At 47.5% G+C, this 26,465-nt stretch overlaps 1 protein-coding gene across 1 annotated transcript in view; it reads left to right on the forward strand.

Moving 5' to 3' along the window:
* The window catches only part of LOC101968299 (kinesin-like protein KIF19), a 50,451-nt gene that overhangs the window by 1,811 nt on the left and 22,175 nt on the right, over window positions 1–26,465 (forward strand). Inside the window, exons 2-13 of the mRNA XM_040277797.2 lie at window positions 478–558; window positions 5,024–5,134; window positions 7,133–7,220; window positions 8,114–8,250; window positions 8,494–8,619; window positions 9,308–9,502; window positions 12,505–12,657; window positions 13,253–13,375; window positions 15,621–15,768; window positions 20,799–20,976; window positions 22,261–22,441; window positions 25,024–25,294. Coding sequence (XP_040133731.2) covers window positions 478–558; window positions 5,024–5,134; window positions 7,133–7,220; window positions 8,114–8,250; window positions 8,494–8,619; window positions 9,308–9,502; window positions 12,505–12,657; window positions 13,253–13,375; window positions 15,621–15,768; window positions 20,799–20,976; window positions 22,261–22,441; window positions 25,024–25,294 — 1,792 coding nt within the window. The remainder of the gene's footprint in view (window positions 1–477; window positions 559–5,023; window positions 5,135–7,132; window positions 7,221–8,113; window positions 8,251–8,493; window positions 8,620–9,307; window positions 9,503–12,504; window positions 12,658–13,252; window positions 13,376–15,620; window positions 15,769–20,798; window positions 20,977–22,260; window positions 22,442–25,023; window positions 25,295–26,465) is intronic.

Genomic DNA, 26,465 nt, shown 5'->3' on the forward strand with positions numbered 1-26,465 from the left:
ATGCCAGGCAAGTGTATTAGCACTGAGCCACAGCCATAGCCCAGCTATGTAGGTTCTTCTGAGTGCTCACTTTGGGCCTGGTCACACTCCATAGCTATGTGACCTTAGGCAAATACTTCCCTTCTATGTGCCTCAGTACCTTCTTGTGTTCCACAAGGGTGACATAACCATGTATTCCTCAAAGGGTTGCTGCAAGACATAAATAATTTCATGCCAGTGTTAAGTTAGGCAGGGGCTCGGGTAAGGCTCAGTAGTGGAGCCCTTTGCTTGCATGAGGCCTGGGTTCCATCACCAGCAACACACACAAAAAAACAAAATAGAAGGGAAAAAAATGACTCCAGAGGGCTCCTCCTGCTTCACTGAGTTTGGGACATCAAAGGAGGACAGGAGGGAGTTTGGGCTGGGCAACTTGCTGTTTGAGGAAGAAGGAGCAACTTAGAGGGACTCGTGATCGCACTGCTCCTGTCCTACCCACAGGTGGCGCTTCGAATCCGTCCACTCAATGCAGCAGAGTTGGAGGAAGGAGCCACCGTCATTGCCCACAAAGTGGGGGACCAGGTGAGGTTGGGAGGCACAGAGGCACAGGGTAACTGTGAAGCTCACCCAGCCATGCACATTTACCTGTGTAACTCATTCTCTTAACAAATGCTTATATAGTAGCTCCCACCCACAGGTCAAGTGGAGGCTGACAAGGGTCCTGCCAAGTTTGTTTTGTTTTTATTAATATTGTGTATAATGTTGGGAATTTCATCCGAACGGCTGTGGTAAAGACCTCTGGTGAGACACTGGAGCAGGGCTGGGAGGCAGGAGAAACTAGGCAGAGTGGGCAGCAGGCTGGAGCCTTGAAGCAGCCAGGTGTGGCCTATTTGAGAAGCAGCCAGAGTGAGCAGAAGAGGCTGGGAGAGCAGTTTTAGTAGGCCCAGGACTAGATCTGCAGTCAGACTCCCAAGAGATTCTCCTTCACAGCCGGCTCACTGCCATTGCTAGGGATTTCTCCTTAGAGACAGACTCAGAGCCAAGCTACCAAACGGTTAGCAAAGCTTTTGCCCTTGATTTCCACCTGCAAGAACAAATGCCAAATTTGGGATATGTCATTGGAAAGTGGATGGGTTTTTTCATTTGTCATTAGGAAGGTGTCTTCCATGAAGAATGAAATGTAGCTCTGGAGAGGTGGTTTATGCTGAAGCCTGAAGGACCCAGATCTTGGTGGTGGGCAATCCCTGTTGACAGCTGTCCCCTGGGGTGGGGGTACCTACCCTGATTTGGCAGGTCAGGAAGAAGACAATTGGACAGAACATCTGTGGGGGTGAATGGCTGGCAAAGAGATCGGGGTGAGTCAGCACTGAAGTTGCAGAAAACTAAGCTAAAAACACAAGACTGCTGTTACATTGAGGGAGTCAAAAGTTTTGCAGGAAAGGATGTGGATTTGCTACAAAGGATGTGGGAACACCGAGTGTTAACTCTACTGAAACTTATGAGGTAATAGCATAGTGCAATCAGAGGTGCAACTGTCACCTGATAGCAGTAAGTCAGGAAATGGTAGAGAACTGACAGAGATACCACCCCCAGCATGCTCACGGGCAGATGTGGTGATGTAGCCCCAAGATCAGTGAGAACAGTGGACATGTCAGGCGCAGGGCCTGTGCTTCACACAGGCTCATAGCATCTCGATGTGCACTGTAGATGACTCACTCTGAGAACTGAGTTCACATCACATCATTTCACCAATTCAAAGCACGCCATCCAGGGTGTTTAATTCATCCTCAGGGCTATGTTACCAGCATCTCTATCCAGTGACAGAATGGTTTCCTCACCCCAAAAGAAGGCCCCATTCCTCTTCCCCCTCTTCCTGCCACTGGAAGCCACCAGTCCACTTTTTTTTTTTTTTTATAATGCAAGATGTTACATGTAACATCTTGCATTATAAAAAAAATTTTATAAGAGAGAGAGAATTTTTTTAAGAGAGAGAGAGAGAGAAAATTTTTTAATATTTATTTTTTAATTTTCGTGGGACACATCTTTATGTGTGTATGTGGTGCTGAGGATCGAACCCGAGCCGCACGCATGCCAGGCGAGCACGCTACCGCTTGAGCCACATCCCCAGCCCCACCAGTCCACTTTCTGCCTCTATTTTATTTAAATGCAATCTTGGAGATGCAGCCCATTGTTTCTTCCATCTAGCCTGAGGTGTATGAAGGTCATCTATGTTGCAACGTGTGTGTGTGTGTGTGTGTGTGTATGTATGTATATATGTGTGTATAAATATATATATATATATGTGTGTGTATATATATGTGTGTGTGTGTGTGTGTGTGTGTGTGTGTGTGTTTATATATTTAAAAAATCAGGAGTGCTTAACCACTGAGCAACATCCACATCCGTTTTTATTTTTATATTTTTTTGTGGTGCTGGGGATTGAACTCAGGGCCTTATGCATGCAAGGCAAGCACTCTACCAATTGAGCTATATCCCTAGTCCTCCTGTGTATTTTTTGAGACAGGATCTCCAGAGTTGCTTAGAGCTTCCCTAAGGTGCTAAGGCTGGCCTTGAATTTGGCAATCTTCCTCCCTCAGCCTCCCGAGCCACTGGGATTGCAGGTGTGCATCACCCACATCTGGCATGTTTTATTTTAACTTTTTATTTTAATCTTTATTTTATTTATTTATTTTTATGTGGTGCTGAGGATCAAACTCGGCCTCGCACATGCTAGGTGAGTGCTCTACCACTGAGCCACAACCCCAGCCCTTATTTTAACTTTTTATGGTGAAGTAACTTCAGACCATTGAAAAGTTGCAGGATGGGCTGGGGATGTGGCTCAAGCGGTAGCGCACTCCTCTGGCATGTGTGCGGCCCGGGTTCGATCCTCAGCACCACATACCAACAAAGATGTTGTGTCCGCTGAGAACTAAAAAATAAATATTAAAAAAAAGAATTGCCTGGTATTCTTACAGCTTTGAAGCTGTGGACCTGCACATTAAAAAAAAAAAAAAAGAAAAAGAAAAAAAAAGAAAAGTTGCAGGAGCCCTACATGGCTCCCACATTCCCAGTGTCTAGATTTTCCAAATGTTAACATCTATCCATGTTTGCCTGCTCTCCTATATCCCTGTGGTGCAGACCTTTTTTCTGGAGTCTTGGAGTAAGTGGTGGGCATTAGGGCTCTCCCCACTCAAACATTTTGGCATATGTGTCTTGAAAACAAGAACATTCTTGTAACTGACCTCAGGGAAGTGACCGAAACCAGGAAGTACATGTTGATCTAATATTATCTAATCTAATCTATAGACACTCATATTTTGCTGATTTTTCTCAATAATGTTCTTTATGATAAAAGAAAATATTTTTTTGGTCCAAGAGTCATGCAGCTGATATATAAAATATTTTAAAGTTAACAGGATTCTCAGTTACTCTTTTTTTAACCTTTATTTTATTTATTTGTTTTTATATGGTGCTGAGGATCATACCTAATGCCTCACATGTGCCAGGCAAGTGCTCTACCATTGAGCCATAACCCTAGCTGATATTTTTGAACACCCAGGACTCAGTGATTTCCCACCATCACCCCTCACAGCTCTCAACAGGTGGGTTCTATGATCACAGCCATGTTACAGAGGAAAAAACTGAGGCCTGGAAAGTTGAGGCAAAGGATCCGAGGTCTCCCCACTGGTAAGAAATAGGAATCCAGGCTACAGGGCTCCAGAGCACACTTTACACTTTATTATTATTATTATTTTTTGTAGTTGTTGATGAACCTTTATTTTATTTATTTATATGTGGTGCTGAGGATCAACTCCAGCACCTCACATGTGCTAGGCAAGTTCTCTACCACTGAGCCACAACCCCAGGCCTCCAGAGCATTTACCCCCTTCCTGGCTCTGCTGGGTTAAGAGCTCCTAACAGAGATTCCGTCTGATTTCTCCTGCAACACAAGCCGAGCCTGCAGTGGGTCTGTTCCTGCAATCCTTGGAAGGAGAAGTAAGACACAGGAAAGAGGGTTGGCTTATATTATGGAACAAGTGCTGGCCAGAAGCCAAGAGCAGGCCTGGAGACCTGGACCCAGCCCTGCTACCAAATCCCCAACAACCTCTAGAAGGCCCTTGCCTCCCAGGACCTCTATTTCCAAAGCTGTGAACAGATGGAAGGGTCGGGCTGTGGCCAGATGGTCGGGCTCTTGGTGTTGCCCAGCAGTGTCCCCCAACTCAACGGTTCCTCTCAGGTCCCCACCAGCCAGGATGTGTTTGGCTTCTAATTGCCACTGTCTTCCTCACCTCCCAATTCCCTGGGAAAGGTTCCTTTGAACCTCTCTGTCCCCAGAGAGCCTAATACACTTTGCTTCTTAATTGCGTATTTATGTGAGGTCTTTATGTGAGGTGTGTGAGGTTGGAGACACCTGGTGGAGGTTGGGAGAGACCAGGCTCTCAGAAACAAAGCTATGGATGGAGGGTTTGGATGGTCCTTTTGTTCTCTTTCCTTTTTCTGGCTTCCCCTCCTACACCTGGCCCCAACCAGAGGCAAGGAGAAGGAATGAAAATACTCAGTCACCGTGGGGTGACTACGGTGTGAGGTGGTCAGCCCAGCACCCTATGGTTTATTTTTACGGAAAATCCCTTGTTCTCTTTTGTCCTCATAGTTCATAGAAGGGTTTGTCACACAGGCCTTGGCCCAGGGTGTGCACTGAGAATGCTGGCCTGTTGTGCTGAGCTGGGCTGTACCAAGCGTGGCTGGGTTGCCCTCCTCAGGCTGAGGTTGGAGGGACATCTCTGGGATGAATGTGAATGTGGCTGCAGAGCTCAGCAGACATGGGGTTGCTGACAGTCATGCTTTGGTGGTTCAATAGCAAGAGGCATCACCCCCTCAGAAAGTGAGTGGGGGGGTGCTAAGGTTGGGGGTGGTTTCTCACCACACCACCAATTTGAGCACAAAAGACGTAAGCCCTTCTCGAATCCAGACCTCATCCAGGTGGGTGCCTGAGCTGGAGCCCTTCTGGTGTTCTGACCAGCCCTCCACCTGTTTCATTGTACCCCAGGTGGTTGTGCTTATGGACCCCAATGAGGATCCTGAGGACCCTCTGCGTGCACACCGGTCACGGGAGCGCACCTTCATTTTCGACACTGTTTTCGACCAGCAAGCATCACAGGTGCCCACTCATCTGCCCTCCCCCTGTCCACATTGGGCTGCAGTGCCTTTTGGGAGGGACTGGTGGCCAGGCCATCTCATCGGTCTTCTCCCCAGGTCTCCCTCAGGAACAAGGAGGGTGTGGCCAAAATACCCACCCAGGATTCAAGAGTAGGAGGTCCTTCCATGGACACAGGGGCCACCAGGTGCTGGCACTGCCAGGAGGCTTCTCTTTAGTTCATTCACTCACTACTTCATTCCACAAGGCGGGCTCTGTCCTGCCCCCCATTAAAATACAGTCCCTGCCCCATGTGGCACACATCCCAGCAGAAGAGGCAGATGAGGGCAAGGGGAAAATATGCTTATTTGTGACATCGGCTGTACCAGGCCAGGCAGGAGTGGACAGTGAGGGTCTTTCTGAGGAGAGACATTTATGCTGAGACCTGAGGGAGGAATGAGCCAACATGGAACAGAAGGGGGATCCAGGTGGAAGCTCTGTCATGCCCACTTCACAGGTGGGGTGCCTGTGGCTTTGTAAAGCCACATAGTGAGGCCCAGAGCTGGGCATATGGATCTGGTGTGAAGACCCACTCCTTCAACTTCACATCACTACCACCAGTTAAGGGACGAAACACTGTCCAATGTGTCATCTGCCCCTCCCTTCTGACTGGGACCTGGATACTCTACATTATAGAGGGAGCCAGGGTTCAGAGTATGACAGAGAGAGCCAGTCCTAAAGGCTGGACACCTTCTGGGGTACAGGAATTGGACTCCACACCTCAGTGGAGAACTGGTGGAGTGTTTGGCCATCTTCAGCCTACCACTCTTTCTGACCTACGCTGTCTGCCCATTGGACCCCAGAGGCCAATTCCCATAGATGGCATCTCAGCAAGGATTGCAGAGCTCACCAGAGGGCCTGCTGGAAACACAGTGGCCACCTGCTGGTACTAGGAATGTCCCCCTCGGTTCAGGACTTAATTGGGAAGCAGAGCAGAGCCCCCCATGGCTGTCTGAGCAGGCTGTCTTTCCTCATTCTCAGAGTCTTCATGGCCTCCAGGGTAGAAGGAACTGCTCATTGACAGGCATCAAGTGGCTGCTCTGTGCCATGACTGTGCTCCAGGCCCCAGTAAACCTAATTTGACAAACCTCACAGCAACCCTGTGACACATACAGGAACACACCCTCATTCTGCAGATGAGGAAACAGATCTCTAGAAGTCAGCCACCTGCCTAAGGTCACACAGAGGGCCGCAGACCCCAGATTCTGATTGTACATTTGAAGCTAGAGGGAGGCACTGCCAACTTTGGGGTCTTCCAGCCCAGGCTCAGGGGAGCTGTGACCAGTCAGTGCTACAGGTCGTATCATGAGTGGAGAACAAGGTCCAGAGTGGCCACCCAGGAGGTACAATATAAGGAGTGTCTGCTGTTTCTGTCAGGCTAGTGGGACCTGCAAAACACACCAGCCCTGGAGTGTCTCTCCTTGGACTCCCCTGTGGATAGCGTGTTCACCACCCATACAATCCTGTTGCTTGGCACTGCTGCCTTGTATCATGTTCTACCTGCCTACCATCCCAGTTTATGCTTGTAAAGATGGTCAAATATTCTTCACATACTTCCTAGTCTGTCCCTCCTTCTAGTCCTTTGTTTCTTTTCTGCTCCTCTCAATTCTCTCAGAAGCCCTGGGAAAGACTCACTTGTGTTTGGTAGTTTCATGCATTAGGCCTTCTGGTGGCAGGTCCCTGCTACCTTCTCATTTAATCCTCGTTCAGAACCAGCCTGTGAGACCAGCACTGTCTCACACCATGAGGCTTGGCATGGTGGAGGCAGTGGCCAAAAACTACCCAGCGACAGCCTGGGGTTAGTACCCAGGCATTTCCAACACCAGGCTTCTCTCTAGTCTCCCTCCTGTGTGTTACTGTGCACGTTCAGAGAGAGCAGACATTTGTAGGTTCTGTCCTCGCCAAGCAGTCAGATGGTCAGACTTGGGCTGGACTGTCCTTTGACTAATCTTCTGTCTTCAGGAAGACGTGTACTGTGCCACCATCCAGCATTTAGTGGAAGGCGTCATTTCTGGATACAACGCAACAGTGTTTGCCTACGGCCCCTCAGGTACCAAGCAGGGCTGGTGGCAGTGGGCCCTCTTAACAGCATCAGACCCTGTGTGGGGGTACCCGGCAGCCTTTCAGCAGCTCTAGGGGTGGGTAGAATATTCTTTTTCCACAGATGAGATGCTGCTTAGGGGGGCTTGGGGAACTTCCCCAAGGTCATACAGTCACCAGGGGGGATTCTGGAATTGCACTCAAGCCTATACTTTGCTGCCCACAAGAACCCATAGACTTTCTGTAGTTACAAGTTGTGTTCAACAAGCATTTGCAAAGCTAAGTTACCTCTCATGCCTAGAAACTAGAACCACAGAGGGTTAGGGCTGGGCAGGCCCTGACCTACCACTGTTTAGACAAGGAGACAGGTCCTAAGAAGCACCTTGGTCAAAGTCATGCTGTGTGCATCTGTTCCATTCATTCATTCAATATGCATAACAAGCCCTACCATGTGCCAGGCTTTAGAAGGAAAAGAACAATCTTTTCCTCACCTTTATGTGCAGAGATGAGGGAGACATTGAAGCATCCCTGAGAGGGAGACACCTCCTTACCTAATGCAATGTTAATTCTCTTTATTATAAAACAACGTATCAGGGGCTGGGGTTGTGGCTCAGTGATAGAGCGCTTGCCTCGCACGTGCAAGGCCCTGGGTTTGATCCTCAGCACCACATACAAATAATAAATAAATAAATAATATAGTTAAAAAAAATAAAACAACATGTTAGGCCTGGGGTTGTGGCTCAGTGGCAGAGTGCTTGACTAGCATGTGTGAGGTTATGGGTTTGATTCTCAGCACTGCATATAAATTTAAAAATAAATAAATAAAGGTCTATCAACAACTAAAAAAAAATATTAGAAACAAAACATATCTGAGCCCACTCAGGAATTCCCACCCCTCCTCAGGTGCAGGGAAGACCCATACCATGCTGGGCATGGATGCGGAGCCTGGCATCTACCTGCAGACCCTCACTGACCTCTTCCAGGCCATCGAGAAGACCCGGGACAACATGGACTATAGCGTGTCTATATCTTATCTTGAGGTGGGCCTGCCCACCTGTCCCCATTACCCCATCTCCATTACCCCATGGACATGATGGCACCAGATTAAACAGCTGTATGTGTGAAATCCCCAGTTCTATGTGTTGTCCCAAATGCTGGTTGGCCTATAAAAAGCCTTGGTCCTTGGGGTTGATGTTTTCTGGCAGTTCAAGCCTCCATGGTGTGTAGGTCTTTATAGTTCTTTGCACCAAAGCTACTTTGTTTCAAACTTTCTCTTCTCCCAGATTTATAATGAAGTGATCCGGGACCTTCTGAACCCATCCTCAGGGTTTCTGGACTTGAGGGAAGATTCTAAGGGCAGCATCCAGATTGCAGGCATCACAGAGGTCTCCACCTCCAATGCCCAAGAGGTGAGGATGACGGCAGCCACACACCAGAGCCCACCATCCTCTCCTGCCAAACATCCACCTGCTGAGGTGCTCAGGGCAGACATTACTGATGGATCCCACATGCTTTCCTTGGCCTCTGGTGCTGACCTGGGTCCTTCTCAACATGGTGCCCCAGCAATCACAGCATCAGAATTTGCTTAGGTTCAAATCCATTTGCCATTCTGACCCTAATGATGATTCCCTTAATGAAGGCAGGTTGCAAGTACTTCTCTAGCCCCATCCTCTCTCTCCATCTGCTGCCTCTGCTGATCCTCCCTGGGTATCATGATCAGGGTGCTCAGCTGAGGTTACTGCCTTGAGTTCCGTAGCATAGCAGATGGGTTTTTAGCACACCTGCCAACTCCAGCAAATCTGTACTATTGCCTGGAGTTCCATGCTACAAAGTGTTGTGGAGCTGTTCTGGACTGTGTGAAGAAGGGATAGGTAGTTCACTGGTGGGGTAGAGTACAGGATGGGCAGTGGCCAGAGCCAGGATTCTGCATCTCCTGTTAACTAGTTGTTCAGAATTGCTCCCACGGGTGAGGTGCTGCCTTCCTGCTGTAAGCATCCCAGCCCTGAGGCCATCCTTTTTCTCTTTTTCTGGGTGTTTCTAGAAATGGTGTGTGGCTATGCAGACAGTCCTTGACCGCCTGCCTGCTTCTGTCCTCAGATCATGCAGCTCCTCACCAGAGGAAATCGGCAGCGCACGCAGGAACCCACAGCCACCAACAAGACGTCATCCCGCTCCCACGCTGTGTTGCAGGTCACTGTGCACCAGCAGAGCCGCAGCACAGATCTGGCAGAGGAAGCGCGCCTTGGGAGGCTCTTTATGGTGGACCTGGCGGGCTCAGAAAGGGCATGCCAGGTCCATGCCCACCCTTTCAAATGTCATTATGATCACTTCCTTAGTGTCTTGTCCCCTTCCAGTTTCTGGTGGAACCTTGTCTGTCCCTGATTAGCTGTGTCTCCAGTGCCTAGTGTATCTTTCTGATGGAGAAGAAGCACATGCTAAATGTTGAGGGAAATGAGCCCAGAGATACAGGGGCTTCCTTTGCCACAGGCTCTTCGGGGGCATGAGCCATACATGTGCTTGCCCTTGGAGAATTTGGAGCTCTTGGGATTTGCTTGTGGGCAATTTCATCCAGGGAGGCAGGTCTTTGAGAGTAAGGGTCCTCAAAGAGGCTGTGGGAGCCAGAGGTGATGGGGTCTCAGGGCTGAGCCTAAAAAGGTCCTGAGGAGCTGGGTGAAGTACAAGGAAGAGCATTTCAGCAGAGAGAACAGTGGGGACAGAGAGGCTCTGAGGGGACAATATATGTGACTTGTGTAAGAGGCTACAGGTCCTGCTCCAGGCACTGCAGGGCACCAGCCCAGTGCCCTCCCCAAGTTCCAGGCTCCTTTTTCCTTGCTCCTCCTGTCTAAGTGAGGGCACAAGGCTCCTTAGCTCTTGTCCAGTGGCCTGAGCATTGCTTAAGGGCAGCCTCTAGCCTAGGGCCAGGCCAGAGAAGGAGCTCATGGAGCTGTGTGGGGCATCATTGTCATCAGCAAGTGACACTCCATGTCCCTCTAATTAACCAGGCACTTAAGGTTCATAGTCCATGTGCCCCTCCTGATGTGGACTGAGGTGGGCAGCATTGTGCCTGTGCCATAATGTGGAGCTGTGGCTGGAGTCAATGTGACCTAGACATGAACAAAGGTGATGAGAAGTTACCCAAGCTTTGAACTTGGGAGAGTCTGGCCCAAACCGTGCCATTCTTTCTTTGACACTTCCTTTCTCACTTTGGTTTGCACTGTATGCCCTGGATGTTGGGATGGCGATCTATCACTGCCCTATATCTACCCCTTCCCTAGGTCCCAAGGTTGCTAAAGCAAAGCAGGGCCTGGCCCTGTCAGACTCTTTTAAAATGTATTAACAGAAATTGTAAGGCACAGTGGGGCCAGCAGATCAAGGAATGACTGCCATTCCAAGCTTGTCAGAGTTCCCAAGAGAAGCAGTCAGAGAACAAAGGGAAGCACTGGGTGGTTCAGGAGGAAGTGGGAGCAGGACTGTAGCAGAGACTTTGATGTGGTTCCCCAGGAAGGAACAGGTGAGCAGAACCAGGACAGGCAGACAGAGGGTTGGCCAGTCTGAACAATGCCAGGGTGCTCTGGGACCTGGGTGGGGGCATCCCTAGTTGTCTGTACCTGGCCCTGGATGACTAGGGTAGGGGGATGGTGGCCCAGAGAATGAGGGCCGACAGCAGTGGTGGTTGGGGTATGAGCTATGGATTGGTGAGTTTGCAAGTGAAAAATGAATTCTCAGGTGAGTAGTTTACTGGCTTTAGGAATTGATTAACCCTGGGAGGATGGTCCCCCCAGGGTCAACAAGGCCCCAGATGTTGAAGCATCAGAATGCAGAAAATAGAAGGCATGGTTAGTACAGACAAATCACATACAATGCTGAATGCAGTGGAGGAGAGCCCTGAGCTCTGGGCAGCAGTTAGGATGGCAGCTGTGTTCTTAGAAGGCAAAGTGGGGACCAGACTGGCCTTCTCAGAATGTGGCTCTGGGAGAGGGTACCAGTTAAAGGGTCCATGTCCTGGATCCCTGCCCTCACTTTGCTCTATATTAGTGTGTGCCTTTGGGCTTGCCACCGTCCCTCTCTGGCTTTGGTGTTTTAGTGTTTACTCAGTGGCCTAGGTGTACTGTCTCTGAGGTCTGCTCTGCTCTTACAAAGAAAACCACTCACGTAAGACAGCACAAGGTGTCTGAGAAATGCCCTGGTCTTTCACAGACATGTAATACAAGTGGCTGCCCTGGCTCTAGGCCATGCTGGCAGCCCAAGTCCTACCCTGCACTGGCTTCTGCTTAGTGAGAGCAACAGCTGTATTTGTTGCTCTCTTGGGTACCTGCTCCATGCTGCCTTTCCATACACTATTCTGTGAAATTATCACCATCACTGCCCCTTTGAGTGAATAGGAACACAGACAGGGAGATTTGTCAGCAATTAGTAGTTTCAGTCATTCTCAAACCATGCTTTCAGGTGACTCCAAAATCCTGCCCTTAAAAAGAAAGCAATAGTAATTTTTTTTTCTGATTTTAAACATAAAGGGCAAGAAATTTGGAAAATATGGATAGGCAAAAGGAGGAAAATAAAAATCCCTCCCTGCAGTGACTGTATTTTGGAGTCACTTTCTTGAGGCAGCTTGGACTTAAGAGTGTGTGTTCGGGGCTATTGCATATGCATTGATTTGGCATGCTGCTGTGTCTAGGGGTCTGCAGATGTCTGGGCTCTGGGGACACATGGCCAACAAGTGACAGGTGGTGCCTTTGTGGAACTTGTATTCTGTGGAATATCAGGTGAAAAACACTGAACACATGAAAAGTGAATAGTTTCCAAGAAAGCTAGTGATTTGAAGAAAACAAAGAAGATGGCATTGGAAAGTATGGAAGGCTGGGGCTGTGGTCTCCTCTCAGAGAGCTGGGTGGGAGCCCTCAAAGGAGGGGGCCTGTAGGACCAGAGAGTGCCAGGGTAGGAGCAGGTCTTCCCAGGCAAAACCCCACACACCTATTTTTAATATAAAGTGGGTTTCTCTGGACAGACGTCTCTGTTGTCTGTGTTTACCTCATCCAACAATGAGCATCTTTTGCACATGGGTCAGAGCCCAGCATCACTGGGAATGCTGTGTGCCACTCCACTGCACAATGCCAAGGGTGTCTTCCAGCCCCAAGAGCTCTCAGAGAACAATCCCACCAGGACCAGGGCTGGATGGGGGCTGTTTCACTCCCTTGCCTCCAGGCCTTTGTCCCCTCCCTGGGGATGGAGAAATGGAGGTGGAAAGAATGAATGGGCCCAGAGCCACCTGCTCAGCCTGGCCTCTTCTTGCACAGACCCAGAACCGGGGCAAGAGGATGAAGGAGGGCGCACACATCAACCGCTCGCTGCTAGCACTGGGTAACTGCATTAACGCGCTCAGTGAGAAGGGTGGCAGCCGGGCGCAGTATGTGAACTTCCGCGATAGCAAACTCACGCGTCTGTTGAAGGTGAGTGCTCCTGGCTGGCTAGGCTGTGTGGGCCTCAGTGGGTGACCGTGTCTCTCAGGAATTAAGTCACCTGTCAGGCCTGAGAATCAGGGTCCTTCCAGGAACCTCTGAAGGCAGGAGAACACCATGAAACTACCCTGGTCACTTGTCCCCATCCACTCCCTGCCCCCAGCAAAGTCCAGCTTTATTTGCAAACCCCTGGTGATGAGGAGCCTACTGCTTCCCTGTGGCTGCTAGTCCCATCCCAGATGGCTATGATGTGAGAAGATACCTCTTTTTACTGATCTGAATGCTGTCACCTTATTCTACAGCAAGGCAGGGTACCAATAAACACATAGGCAAAGCAGTAAATAAATGTCCCTATAAATTTCATCTCTTGGTCTAATCTGCTCTTATCAGAGCAGAAAAAAGACAAGGTGGGCCTGGAATGGGTCCCACTTCATCCTGCAGTCACTAGCCTCTTATTCCCAAACATCATTGGCCCTTTTCAGGATTTGGTCCAGGCAGGTCTGGTGGTGGCTGGGGGAAGGCTTTGCCCTGGCCAGAGGGGAACGGGACTCCCATCACCCCAACTCAGTGGCTTCCACCCAAGCAGGATGCCCTGGGAGGGAACAGCCGCACAGTAATGATTGCCCACATCAGCCCAGCAAGTACCAGCTTCGAGGAGTCACGGACCACACTGCTTTATGCCTACAGGGCAAAGAACATCAAGACACGGGTAAGGTCCCTGGCTTGCTCACTCAGTCACTCCCTCTCTCACTCACTTGCTCATTCATTCATTACTCCTTTTTTGTGGTTGTTGTTTTATTTGTTATTATTAGTTATATATGACAGTAGAATGCATTTTGGCATATTATACATACATGGAGTATAACTGCCCATTCTTCTGGTTGTACATGATGTGGAATCACATTGGTTGTGTGTTCATATATGTACATAGGAACATTCATTTACTCTTGAACTCACTCGTCCATTTACTCACTGATTCATTCACTCTCTTGTTCATTTATTCATTCACTCATTTACTCATTCATTCATTACTTGCTCACCCACCCATTTTCTCACTCATTTGCTAACTCACTCATTCATTCATTTGCTCATTCATTCCCACATTTTACACTTATGCTCACTGCTGGGGGTGGCTGTCATGCACAGACCCTGCAGCTAGATGGCTTGGGTCTCTTTCTGCACTGCTGTCCCTGGCTAGTGACCTCTGTGCCCACTTCCATTGTCTCTGCAGTGGAGAGATGAAATAACAGCCAACCCTTGTAGAGACTTTACCTACCCACATCTGCATGCTTCCTGTGGCTACAGCAATGAGTTACTACAAACTAGGTGACTTCATCTCTCACAGGTCAGAGATGAAGGTGTGGACAGTTCCTTCTGAGCCCCTCTGAAGGCTCTACGGGAGGATCCTCCTCCCCCTTCAGCTTCAAGAGGCTCTGGGAGTCCTGTGGCTTATGACTGCCTCTCCCCATCTCTCTCCATTTTCAAGGGGCCTCCCCTCTTTTCTTTGTTTCTCTCTTTCCTCTCTTTCTCTTCTTGGTGGTACTGAGGATCAAAACTAGGGTCTTACACATGCCAGGAAAGTGCTCTACCATTGAGCTACACCTCGAGCCCTTTTTATTTCATTTTGAGACAGAGTCTTGTTAAGTTGCCCAGGCTGGCCTCAAACTTCAATTGTTCTGCCTCAGCCTCTGAGTAGCTGAGATTATAGGTACGAACCACCACACCTGCTTCTTTTAAAAGGACAATTGGCATTGGATTTAGATTCCACCCTGATTGAGGATGTTCTCATTTTGAGGTCAATTATATCTAAAAGACCATTTTCCCAAATAAGTTCATACTCACATGTTCTGAGTTAGGCCATGGGCACCTCTATCTATGTGCCAGGCATAGCTGTAAACTCTCCCTGTAGTTTAATTTATTCCATTCTCACAGAAACCCTAGGAGGTGTGTCCTATTTTATCTCCACTTTACAGACTGGACAACTGAAGCACATGTCACGTGGAATGTGACAAAACCTCAGGGTCACTCCGGGTAAACTGAGCTGCATGAAATAACCACATAGGAGACAGAGATACGTTTTTCTTTGGGGTCTTGTGATGGCTCCTTTGATCTTAAGGGTCCGCAAAAAGAGAGAGAGCAAGCTCATGCTGAACCCTTTTATTGAGGAGAAGCCATGCAAATGAAGCAAGGGGTCAAGTTTCAGGGGGTTGAGTCTAGCTTTGAGATGTCTACTGTCAGCAGGTTGACTATCACCTAGGAAGGCCACAACCAAAGGCAGAGCAAGAGAAGGGGACACACAAAGGGTGTTTCCATGAAACAGTCTGTCCCAAATAGGGCAAAGGGGTAGTATTACACAGGAATAGGTGAGTGTAGCTCAATGCATGGGGCGACACACCTACATCTGAAGACGCGTCTTCAACCTTCCTGGACCAGGGGAATGTCCAGGTCACTATGAGATGTAGTGACCAGTCAAAGCTTCTCTGCTCCAGGATGGAAGGCAGAATCATTCCGAGTGGCTCTCCACATGCTGCTATGGCAAAGATAGGAGAGAATATTGAATTAAAGGAACTTCAGCAAAGAGGGCTTTCAGGTGAGGTCTTTTGGGGTGACATGAAAGCTGCCCAAGAGACAAGCACCTAAGAACTTCATCACAGAAACAAGAACCCTACCCACTAGACACTCCTTCCCAGCTGGGCTCCCACCATTCTGCTCTCTGTCTGTGGATTTGACTGCTCTAGGGACCTCAGAGAAGTGGAATCATATAGTATTTGTCCTTTTGTGACTGGCTTATTTCCCTGAGCATAACGTCCTCAAGGCTCATCCATATGGTAGCACGGATCAGAATTTCCTTCCCTTTCAAGGCTGAGAATATTACTTTAAAGATTATAACTTAAGCATGTTTATACATCATCTCCCATGCAGTTTTGACCTAGGCCACATGTCCTTTCCACTAGGTCAAGCGCAACCTATTGAATGTCTCCTACCGCATTGCACAGTACACGGATGTCATCTCTGACCTACGCAGGGAAATCGAACACCTTAAATCAAAAATTGAGAAACAAGAGAAGAAGAAAAGCGAATCTGGCGTCCCAGATGTACAAGGTAGTATGAGTGCAGGCCTCGTGCCTTCTGCTGGCCTCAGTGACTTTGTCCCCCCACCAGCATCCCTGACCACCAGACCCATTCCTTCTCCTAGCCTAGGCATGTGGTACCTTGTTCACTATGAGCATCTTCATTCAAAGAGTGACTCAGTGACCCTGCCGTTGGCTTTTGTCCTCACTCAGACACTACCTAACTGGGAACCCATAACCCCAGCTTCAGTTTCTGCTCCTGTAAAATAGAATTGGATTATTTTCTGCTTTTCTCTAATTTTTCAGTTTCTCTTTCTTTTTTTTTAAAGAGAGATTTTTAATACTTATTTTTTAGTTTTCGGTGGACACAACATCTTTGTTTGTATGTGGTGCTAAGTATCGAACCCGGGCCACATGCATGCCAGGCGAGCACGCTACCGCTTGAGCCACATCCCCAGCCCCCAGTTTTTCTTTCTTTGTTTAACATTTCTTCTCCTTTTCTCTTTGTTCTCTCAACTTTTCATTTTTCTAAACTTCTAATTCAGCTTTTTAAAAGATAATCATTTTATTTTGGATTAGTTCTTAGATTTACAATAAAGTTGCAAAGTCAAGGCATTAAGTTTCTAACTTCCCTGATGGTTGCTTCTGATGCCTATTATGTTACTGAGGTGGAATCACTTAAAATAAACCATTTTAAGGTGAACAATCCAGTGACTTTTAGTCCAGTCACAATTTTGTGCAGCCTCTACCTCCAAAACACTTCCATCATTCCAAAGTTACACCCCATGCCTATAAGGCAGTTTTCCATGTCCTCTGTGCTCCACAAGTCAGTTTCATTCAGTTAGTTTCCTCCTAAGTCTGAAAGCACAACATAGTTTGACATTAAGATGACAAAATTTGGGGCTGAGGTTGTGGCTCAGTGGTAGAGCACTTGCCTAGCACATGTGAGACACTGGGTTCAATCAGCACCACATAAAAATAAATAAATAAAATAAAGATATTATGTCCATCTACACCTAAAAAAATTTTTAAAATGACAAAATTTGTCAGCAAGAACACTCAAGCATATTTTTATCAAAGCTGGGTGCAGTGGCATACATCTGTAATCCCAGCAACTCAGTAGTTTGAAGCAGGAGGATTGCAAGTTAGAGGCCAGCCTCAGCAACTTAGTGAGGCTCTGGCCAAATTAGTGAGACCCTGTCTCAAAATAAAGAAAAAGGGCTGGGAATGAAGCTCAGTGATTGAGTGCCCCTGGATTAAATCCCTAGTACAAAAAAAAAAAAAAAAAAAAAAAACTTCTATTAAAGTCAAATTCAGTAGATATGCATGTACATACATATTCTTTGCTCTGTTAAGAAGGTATGTCAGGGTTAGGGTTGTGGCTCAGCGGTAGAGCATTTGCCTAGCACATGCGAGGCTCTGGGTTCGATCCTCAGCACCACATACAAATAAATAAACAAAATAAAGGTATTTAAAAAAATATGGTATGACGTGCCAAAATTTATAAAGAACTTCTAAAATCAATAAAAAAGAGTAAATGGGGGCTGGGGATGTTGCTCAAGTGGTGGCATGCTCTCCTAGCATGCGTTAGGCACTGGGTTCAATTCTTAGCACCACATAAAAATAAAATATAGATATTGTGTCCACCTAAAAAGCTGATAAATAAATATTAAAAAAAGAATAAGTGGCTCAGTTTTTAAAAAGGAGCAAAGTACTGTCAATTTATAGAAGAATTTATTTTTTATTTTTTATTTTAATTTGTTATATATGGCAGCAGAATGTATTACATGTTACACATATAAAGCACAGTTTTTCATATCTCTGGTTGTACACAAATTAGAGTCACACCATTCATGTCTTTATACATGTACTTAGGTTAATGATGTCCATCTCATTCCACCATCTTTCCTATCCTATGACCCCTCCCTTCCCCTCCCTCCCCTTTGCCCTATCTAGAATTCATCTAATCCTCCCACGCCCCACCCCCCAGAAGTAGGTGGTGGTGGTGTTTTTTTTTTTGTTGTTGTTTGTTTGTTTGTTTGTTTGATACTAGGGATTGAACTCAGGGGCACTCGACTACTGAGCCACATCCCCAGCCCTATTTTGTAATTTATTTAGAGAGACAAGGTCTCAGTGAGTTGCTTAGCACCTCACCACTGCTAAAGCTGGCTTTGAACTCACAATCCTCCTATTTTAGCCTTCTAAACCACTATGATTATAGGCATGCACCACCATGCCCAGCTCATAGAAGAATTCTTAGTGACAGTAAACATATGGAAAGATTCTCAAATGCACTAGAAAGCAGAGATGCAAGTTGGAAATCAGTTTCACTTCTCACTTTTCACTTCTCAGACCAGCTAAAATTAACATGTCAGGTAACATGGGCTGGGGCTATAGCTCAGTGGTAGAGCACTTGCCTACCATGTGTGAGGCACTGGGTTCAATCCTTAGCACCATCTAAAAATAAATAAATAAGATAAAAGTATTTTTCCCATCTACAACAAAAAATATTTTGTAAAAAATGCCAGGTAACTGAAATGTTATTAAATAGATAATATAAAATAATGTAAAATCAAGTGTGGAAAGATAGCCTTAAGCAGTGTTATTGGGATTGTAAAATGGGATTGGATTAACACAAGATTGTGTGCTAATGTGTGTCTTTGGGAGCCCTGGTGAGCACAAACCTAGCAGTTAGCCCCTTCATGCCTCTCAGAGAGGACAGGCCCTCTGTGCTCAGGGAAGCTGTGACCAGCGAGCCCCAGAGTACCCATCTCAGGGCTAGAATGAGAATGCTGGGGTGGCCTTCTATGGAATGCTCTGTGCCTGTTTCGTAGGATAGGGTGAGCATCATGCAGACAGATGGCCCCCAGACACATAGCTGGGGAGAAGCACGGGAAGGAATAGGGCCACCGTCTGAGGCTATAAATGAACACCCAAAGCCAAACACAAAACCCCATTTAACTTCATAGACACGCCCATGTCACAACTGTGCAGAGGAAAGACCTGAACCATGATAACCATAGTTATTGGTGAGGAGGGGACTGGTCTGAAAGAGAAGGTGTTCAGATGATCAAGAGGGTCTTTTGACTCTTGATGTATTATTTTAAATTTTAACAACAAAAATATGTTCTCATATTGCTCATGTGAATACAATCATTGTTCTGTATTTGAGGAGAATCGGTTCCAGTCCCCCTAAATATACAAGTCCTCAGATGTTCTGTCCTTTGTGTAAGATGGCATAACATTACATACAACCTACACAATCCTCCTGTATATTTTTAAAGTTTTTTCCTTTGAGATGGGATCTGGCTATGTTGTCCAGGCTAGTCTTAAACCCTAGGGCCCAAGTCATCTTCCTGCCTCAGCCTCCAAGTAGCTGGAACTACAGTTGTGTGCCACCAAACCCTGCTAGTAGCTACTTTTCTTTACACGCTTCTTCCCCAGCCACGTATCTGGGGGTCATCTGTCTGCATGATAGCCCACCCCACCCTCCATAATACCACATTCCATAGGAGGCATCCCAGCTTGCTCATTCCAGCTCTGAGATGGGCACTCTGGGGCTTGTGGGTCATAGCTACCCTGAGAACGGAGGATCTGTTCTGGAAAGGTGAGAATTCTGATGAAGCAGAAGAGCTGGTGAAGGGAACTCAAAGAAGGGATGCTGCAATTGACGACAGGCTAAATTCCCAGGGCCAGTGAGACTTTGAGGGCCAGAGGGACTTCGGGGTGAGTAGAATAGGAAGTGTGATGTTGCAGAGAATTCACTAAGCTAGATAATTATCAAGAAGCTTGGGCTCTGGGGCCAGTGGTCAACAGAGAGTCACACCATGATAATTTCTCTGCTGGCTCTTATTTATTAGAGTTGGTCTAAGGTGGTCTCTTGCTGACCTGAGGTCATGACAGATTCTCCTTAGGTCCTGCTGTGCTGTGGGGCACTGATGTGTGGACTCTGGAACATTACTCCATGAGTGTTTTCTGGGATACCGTGCTCCCCAAATCTTGCTGGTATGGTTGTAGTGACTCCTCTGGACACATCATGATTTATTTCATCAATTCAGACTCCTTGATTTTTAGGTCACGGGGACAGGCAACAAATTACATAAATTAGAGTGCAGCTACCTACTGGGGCACAGCTACCCTGTGGGAAGACCACAGGGCCTGAATAAGGACTTGGATTCAATCTCCAGCAACGTGAGAAAACAAAAACAAAAACAAAAAAGCCATTGATTAATTACTGGTTAACTATTTCTGAAACAGAAAGCATAAGTTTCCTCCTATTCTGTGGAGCTCACAGTCTAGAAGGAAAACAGATATGAAGTATTTATTACAAAATACCACTAATTACAAACATGTAGAGGACTGTGATGGAGAAGCCAGGGTGTTATCAGAGCAAGGGGCAGATGCAGAGTGAGCATCTGGCAGGGTTTTGCTGAGAAAATAAGGTCTAGACTAGAATGGCTAGCCCAACCTTGCCCCTTTTTGAATTACTGAGACTCAAATGCCAAACACTTGACCAGAAACAAGATAAAGAGAGGGTTTTAATCCTTCTAAGTCATCTATTCATTTTTCTATCAGAATAACCATCCATCCATCTACATATCCATGCACCCTCCTACTTACCAGTCCTTCTCCTCCTTCTCCTCGATTTTCTCCTCCTTCCTCTCCTCCTTCCTCCCTGCCCACTCCCTGCAGGGAATACTGGGGATTTAACCACTGAGTCACATCCCAAGCCCTTTTTATTTTTTTATTTTGAGACAGAATTTTGCTAAATTGCATAGGGCCTCACTAAGTTGTCCAAGCTGACTTCCAATCTGTAATCTTCCTATCTCAGCCTCCCAAATTACTGGGATTACAGGTGGTGCCCACTGTGCCCAGGCCCTACTCATCTTTCTACCCACACACATGTGTATTCATGCATGCAACCATCCATCCACCCACCCAGCCAGCCATCTTCCATTCATCCACACATGTATCACTCCCCTCCATGGTGGGTGAGCATGGGGTTCAACCCTGGCTCAGCCAAACTGCTCCTGGTACAGCCATCCCCCTTCCTGCCTGCAGTCACAATCACCCCCCATGATACAGAGGAGGACAGCCGCCTGCAGATGAATAAGATCCGGGCACAACTCATCGGGGCCTTCAAGGAGCAGATGGAGATGCGGCACAGCCTGGTGGAGCTGGAGAACACCAACATCGAGCTGCACATGGACATGTCTCGCCACCTGCTGACCATCGCAGAGTGAGTGTGGCTGCCTGCTGTGTATCCTACACACCCAGCACGGTTTTTCCTGGGCAGGGGTCCCCGCCTGAGGTAGTGGGGACCACTGGTGGGAGCCCTATACATCCTCTCCTGCCTGTGTTGCCCCAGAAGGATATCAGTCAAGGTCAGTCTCCTTTGCCCATTCACCCCCTACTCTTCTGCTCCAGTGGCTAAGCAGAGCCAGGTAGGACAAACTTCCAGACCCCTATTTTCTCTCATAAGCTGTGATTCAGGGTCATCCCTGAGGGTTGGCAAGGATCAACACCATTTTTGGAAGAGTCCTAGAGAGCTATCATCTTGCAGATGGTGTCGCTTCTCCTGGGCCTCAGCTCTTTCTCCCATTGCACGCTTGCTCCCTGTCCATCCCTGCTGAGGGGAGAGTGACCACATTAGAGACTGACCATGACATCCATCATTTACCCTAGGACACATTTGGGGGCAAAAGGAGCACTATTTACCATTACACTGGAACAAGAGGTATCCCCTCAACTGCCCTGCACAAACTAGGACACACAGCTACCCACTATGGGTCATTTAAAACAGCCCTGGGATTTAAATTCATTTCTTTCCTTTACCCTCTACTTCCAGTTCTACCTATATTTATTCTCCTTCCTTTCTGTTTCTTTTCTTTTCTTTTTTTCAATGACACAAACAGCACAAGACTTATATTAGAGGAATTCTAGATTTTAAAAACGTGCTCACAGTCTTGTCCTTCTCTGGCCAGACATCTTCTGCCCTGACTTCCTTTATCCCTTTTTCTTGCATAGTTTCCATGGGATCCTCCTGTTTAGATTTAATGTGGCATCTTGCACAGAGCCCTGAGTTGTCACAGTTATCATCACAGAGCTCCAGAACCTGCAGGCTGTCATCATCCAGCTTTTTAATTTTTTTTTTAGTTGCTGATGGATCTTTATTTTATTTATTCATTTATATGTGGTGCTGAGAATTGAATTCAGGGCCTCTCACATGCTAGGCAAGAATTCTACTTTTGAGCTACAACCCCAGCCCCATATAGCTTTATAGTGAGGAAACTGAGGCTCAGCAGGGGCACATTTAGGGTCAATGTGGCTGTAGGGAGTCCTGGGCAAGCAGGGAGGGAATCATATGTAGAGAAAGATCATACAGAAGATCCAATTCTGCTCCATTTTCATGTCCACACCTGTGAGGTAGCCAGCTGGGGCCAAGAAAGGCTCTGGGACCTGAGGCACCAGGACTCCCTGCCCCTGGTGTGGCTTGCACTCTGTCCCCTCTGCCATGCTACAGCTGGGAACGGGAGAAGACCCACCACCACGTGCCCAGGGACAAGGGTGACCCAGAGAAGGATGAGGAGCCTGCAGATGCTGATGGGGCTGAGGGCGAGTCTGTGGAGCCGCACGAAGTGGTTCTGGCCAGAGAGGAAGTTGGCCTGCTTTTAGCTGAGCAGCGGAAAACTTCGGCCCTCAAGGTGAGGGAGAGAGACGCAGCATTTTCATGGTAACTGGGATGGTGCTTATGGACCAATGGATGGGTGGGCTCTTTGTGAACATCAGCTCATCCCATGGAGTAAAGTCAATCACAATCATTTTAGAGATGAGAAACTGAGGTGCAGATATAAATTAAGTCAGGCATGGTGGTGCACACCTGTACTCTCAGTAATTTGGGAGGCTGAGCCAGGAGGATTGAAAGTTTGAGACTAGCAACTTAGTGAAACCCTATATCAAAATAAAAATAGAAGTGACTAGGGATGTTGCTCAGTGGGACAGCAGGAGAAAAAAAGATGTATTGAGTAAATTGAAGGAGCAGAGCTGGGACCTGACCTGGTCTGACCCAATGCCTTTGCGCCCTCCTGAGGAGTTTTGCTGCCCCAGGGAGTGAAGGGGGAGCTCAGGGCAGGAAGCCTGTGTGTGTGAAAGTGGGGCAGGAGTGGCAGTGTCTGCTTCACTGAGACTCTGCCTGCCTCGCCTTCTCTGGACACCCTGGAATGGCAAAGCTCGCTCATTCCCTTTGCAATAACCCCCATACAGAGCGAACACTTTGTAGTTTGCAGAGTGATTCCATGGGCATCTGGCTCATTCCTCCCCTGATTCTGGTCTTGGGCATGTCATGCAAGGACCAGGGGCACCATCAGAAGGAAGCCACATTCAAGTTCCTCTCCGGAGATGGAAGTCTTTTCACGTTTGAGCTGTTTATATAATAGCTGGTTATCTAATAGTCTCACTTCAGGAAAATTGCTGAACTGGTACATATTAGAGATTCCACAGAAGCATGTACTGTTGCAGCTCGTTAGTAAATGCTTGCAGGTATCTTCTCAGGCAGTGCAAAAAGTGTCTGATGACATCATGTTTGTTATGAGCAGCATGGGGATCATGCAATTTCATTTCAAAATTCAAAGTTGGATTTCCTCCAACTTCTAAAAAATAAGAAAAATGGCTTCTGCCTGAGCCACTAATATGCATCAACAAGAAAGCATGGCTTCAAGAACAAGCATGAATATTGATATGCAATGGAGTCTGTAAATGATAAATCTGTCATTTGACTACTTAGTTAACAGTTAATCAAACACAAATCAATGTTTTAAGTGTTGTTAATGACAGGCCCTAGGGACCTAAAGATGAACAAGACACATTCTATGATTTATGCTCGCACCTAGTGGGAGGAGACGGCATGGCAGTTCAGTACAGCAGCACAGCAACAATGCAGGAATAGGGGCAAGTGAGGGAGGGGAGGGACTGTTAGTGTAGCCTGGGAGTCAGGGAGGTCTTCAGGGAAAGAGTAATGCCCAGTAGGAGGAGAGCAGCTGGGGAGCTGGGCCAACTCATCCAATGTGGTCCCCTGTTGATCCCAATTAAGAAGGTGGCCAGATGCAGCTCCTCAGTGCTTTGGAAACTGTCATCTGACCCATTCCTGGGGACCTTGATTCTGGGCTCACCAGGTGGCTTGGCCCACATGTTACTCTCTGGGGGCCTGGATGGAATTGTGAGGTATGATGGTTACTTTGATGCATTCCCTCAGGCTACAGGATGCAGTGATGCCATCAAACACTGGGCATTGCTCTGAAGGTGTTTTGTAGGCCTGGTTAGCATATGCACTCAGCTGACTTTAGTATATATACACACATGTGCATAGACATGTACACAACATATGTCTATATCTGTATGGGGCTTCTGTGGGTTCAGTTTCTCTGGAGAACTCTGACAGGGCTTCCAGCCCATTTCCTACAAGGGGGACAGCAGTCTGTGGGCGTATAGTATAGGAGCTGGGCCTCGGCCCTTCCTGCTTCCTCTTATGTGCTGCTTGGTTTGGGAGACCCAGAACCTTGGCTGTGGACCATCCATCATACGACAGATGTAGGGGCTGCTCCACAGTGTGAAAGTGGGCATCTCTGTTTCCCAAGGCAACATGTGGGCACATGGTGAGTGGTGAGCCCTGGTGCTATAGCTAAAACACAACGTGTCAATAGGAAACTTGAGGTTCAGTGGGGCTGACGGATCAAGAGATGACTGCCATTAAAAAGTTTGCTACTCATGGTTCCCAAGAAAAGGGGCTTGCTGTGCCATGCAGGGCCACAGGGGGGGCACCAGGGTGGGTTAAGAGGCAGGAAAAGCAACATGGCCAAGGCCTTCACTGTGGTTTCTGCAGGAAGAAACAGTCAAGGAAGGCTAGTAAGGTTTAGGATTGGCTGGCTAGAAAATTTGGGCCTAGGGGCTGTCCTAGTTGTCTAGTACGAGCTCTGGGGAGATTAGGGTAGGTGGAATGTAACCCAGAGTGTGAGAGTCCCATAGAGAGAACTCGTGGATGAGTCGTTTGCCTTGTCCAGAAGTTAACGAGGCTGAGAGGGGCTGCCACTCCAGGATCAGTGAGGCCCCAGGTGTCAAAGTGTCAGAATGCAGAAAGTAGAGGACAGAAAGTCTAGGGGACAGTGGCACATCCTAGAGCCTGCCACCGTGTGTCTCCTGAGCGTGATCAGTAGACCTTGGCACATAGGAATGAGCAGGCCGTGGCTGGCAGGGTCCCATGTCCTCCCTGAGTCCTCAGTGTCTTCCTCAGGCCGGGCTGGAGCAACGCCTGGCCCATGCCAAGCAGAAAGCCTCACAGATGGAGAAGCTGCTGCCTGAGCAAGTCACCAGTGAGGACCAGCGGGAGGTGCTGAGGCTGCTGTGCAGGGCCCATGAGCTAGAGGTGGAGAACACAGAGCTGCAGGCCAACAGCCTGTACTGGAAGAACTTGCTGTGCCAGAAGGACTTTGTGATCCAGCGCTACCACCAGCACCGGCTGCTCTGTGAGCAGGTCATCCAGGAGCAGCGGCAGCTGATGCAGGGTAGGCCACCTCTGGGACGCGCTATTCATCATGGTTGTTTTCTGGAACCATGCCTGCGGTCCAAACCCCAGCAGTCCCCAGTGGCAGCAGAGCAGAGACAGCAGGCAGCTCCTCCCTTCCCCTCTGGGAGCCTGGCCACTGCCAACTCCCTGCGTGTGCTCTCTAGAGGTCTGTACAAAGAGATGGTGTTTGGATGGGGGTTTTACACCCACATGAGCATACCACACGCCCTTACCTTCTTTTTCATTGACTTCTTTTTTATTGAAACTGCCCTTTAAGGGGACAATGAACTGCCTTATCTGTAGAAATGCCTGCACTTTCTTAACCATCCAATTGAGATGTTTCTTCATCTTGTGTTCTGATACCCACCCCTGTGTCTCCTCTTGTTCACATGTTTGTGCAAGTGTGTAGCATCCTGAGTGTGTGCAGATACCATAGTCATCTTGTCCCTGCAGTCAACACTCACTAAATTGCATAATAGTTTTCCTTTGGGGAGATATTACATGATTTTCTTTATTATGAGAAAAAGGCATGAGTTATAACAGTATTAATGAATGTTCTGAAAAAGATAGCAAGTCCCCTATAACTCAACACCTTGCCTAGAAGCAGTGAAATTAATTTTGTCAGAGCTATAACTGTACTTTTTCTTCTTCTTCTTTTTTTTTTTTTTTGCAGTGCTAGGGATGGTACCCACGGCCTTGTGCCTGTTAGGCAAGCACTCTACCACTGAGTTACATCCCCAACACTTTTTTATTTTTATTTTTTTTTTTTGAGGCACAGTCTTGCTAAGTTACCCGGACTGACTTTAACTTGCAATCTTCCTGCCCAAGCCTCCAGTGTCACTGAAATTACAGGTGTTCAACACCACACCTGGCAATTTCCTACTTTAACTTTGTTTTTCTTCATGTCACTGGAGACTGAACCCAGTGGCATTCTACCACTGAGCTACACCCCCTGCTCTTTTTTTTTTTTTTAGTTGTAGTTGGACACAATATTTTTATTTTATTCATTTATTTACTTAATGTAGTGCTAAGAATCGAACCCAGTGCCTCACACACTCTAGGCAAATGCTCTACCACCGAGACATAACTCCAGCCCCCCCTGCTCTTTTTATTTTCTCTTTTAAATTGTGAGATAGGGTCTCATAAAATTTCCCAGACTGGCCTTGAAC

The sequence above is a fragment of the Ictidomys tridecemlineatus genome, chromosome 10 (genome assembly GCF_052094955.1).
Source record: "Ictidomys tridecemlineatus isolate mIctTri1 chromosome 10, mIctTri1.hap1, whole genome shotgun sequence".
NCBI lineage: Eukaryota > Metazoa > Chordata > Mammalia > Rodentia > Sciuridae > Ictidomys > Ictidomys tridecemlineatus.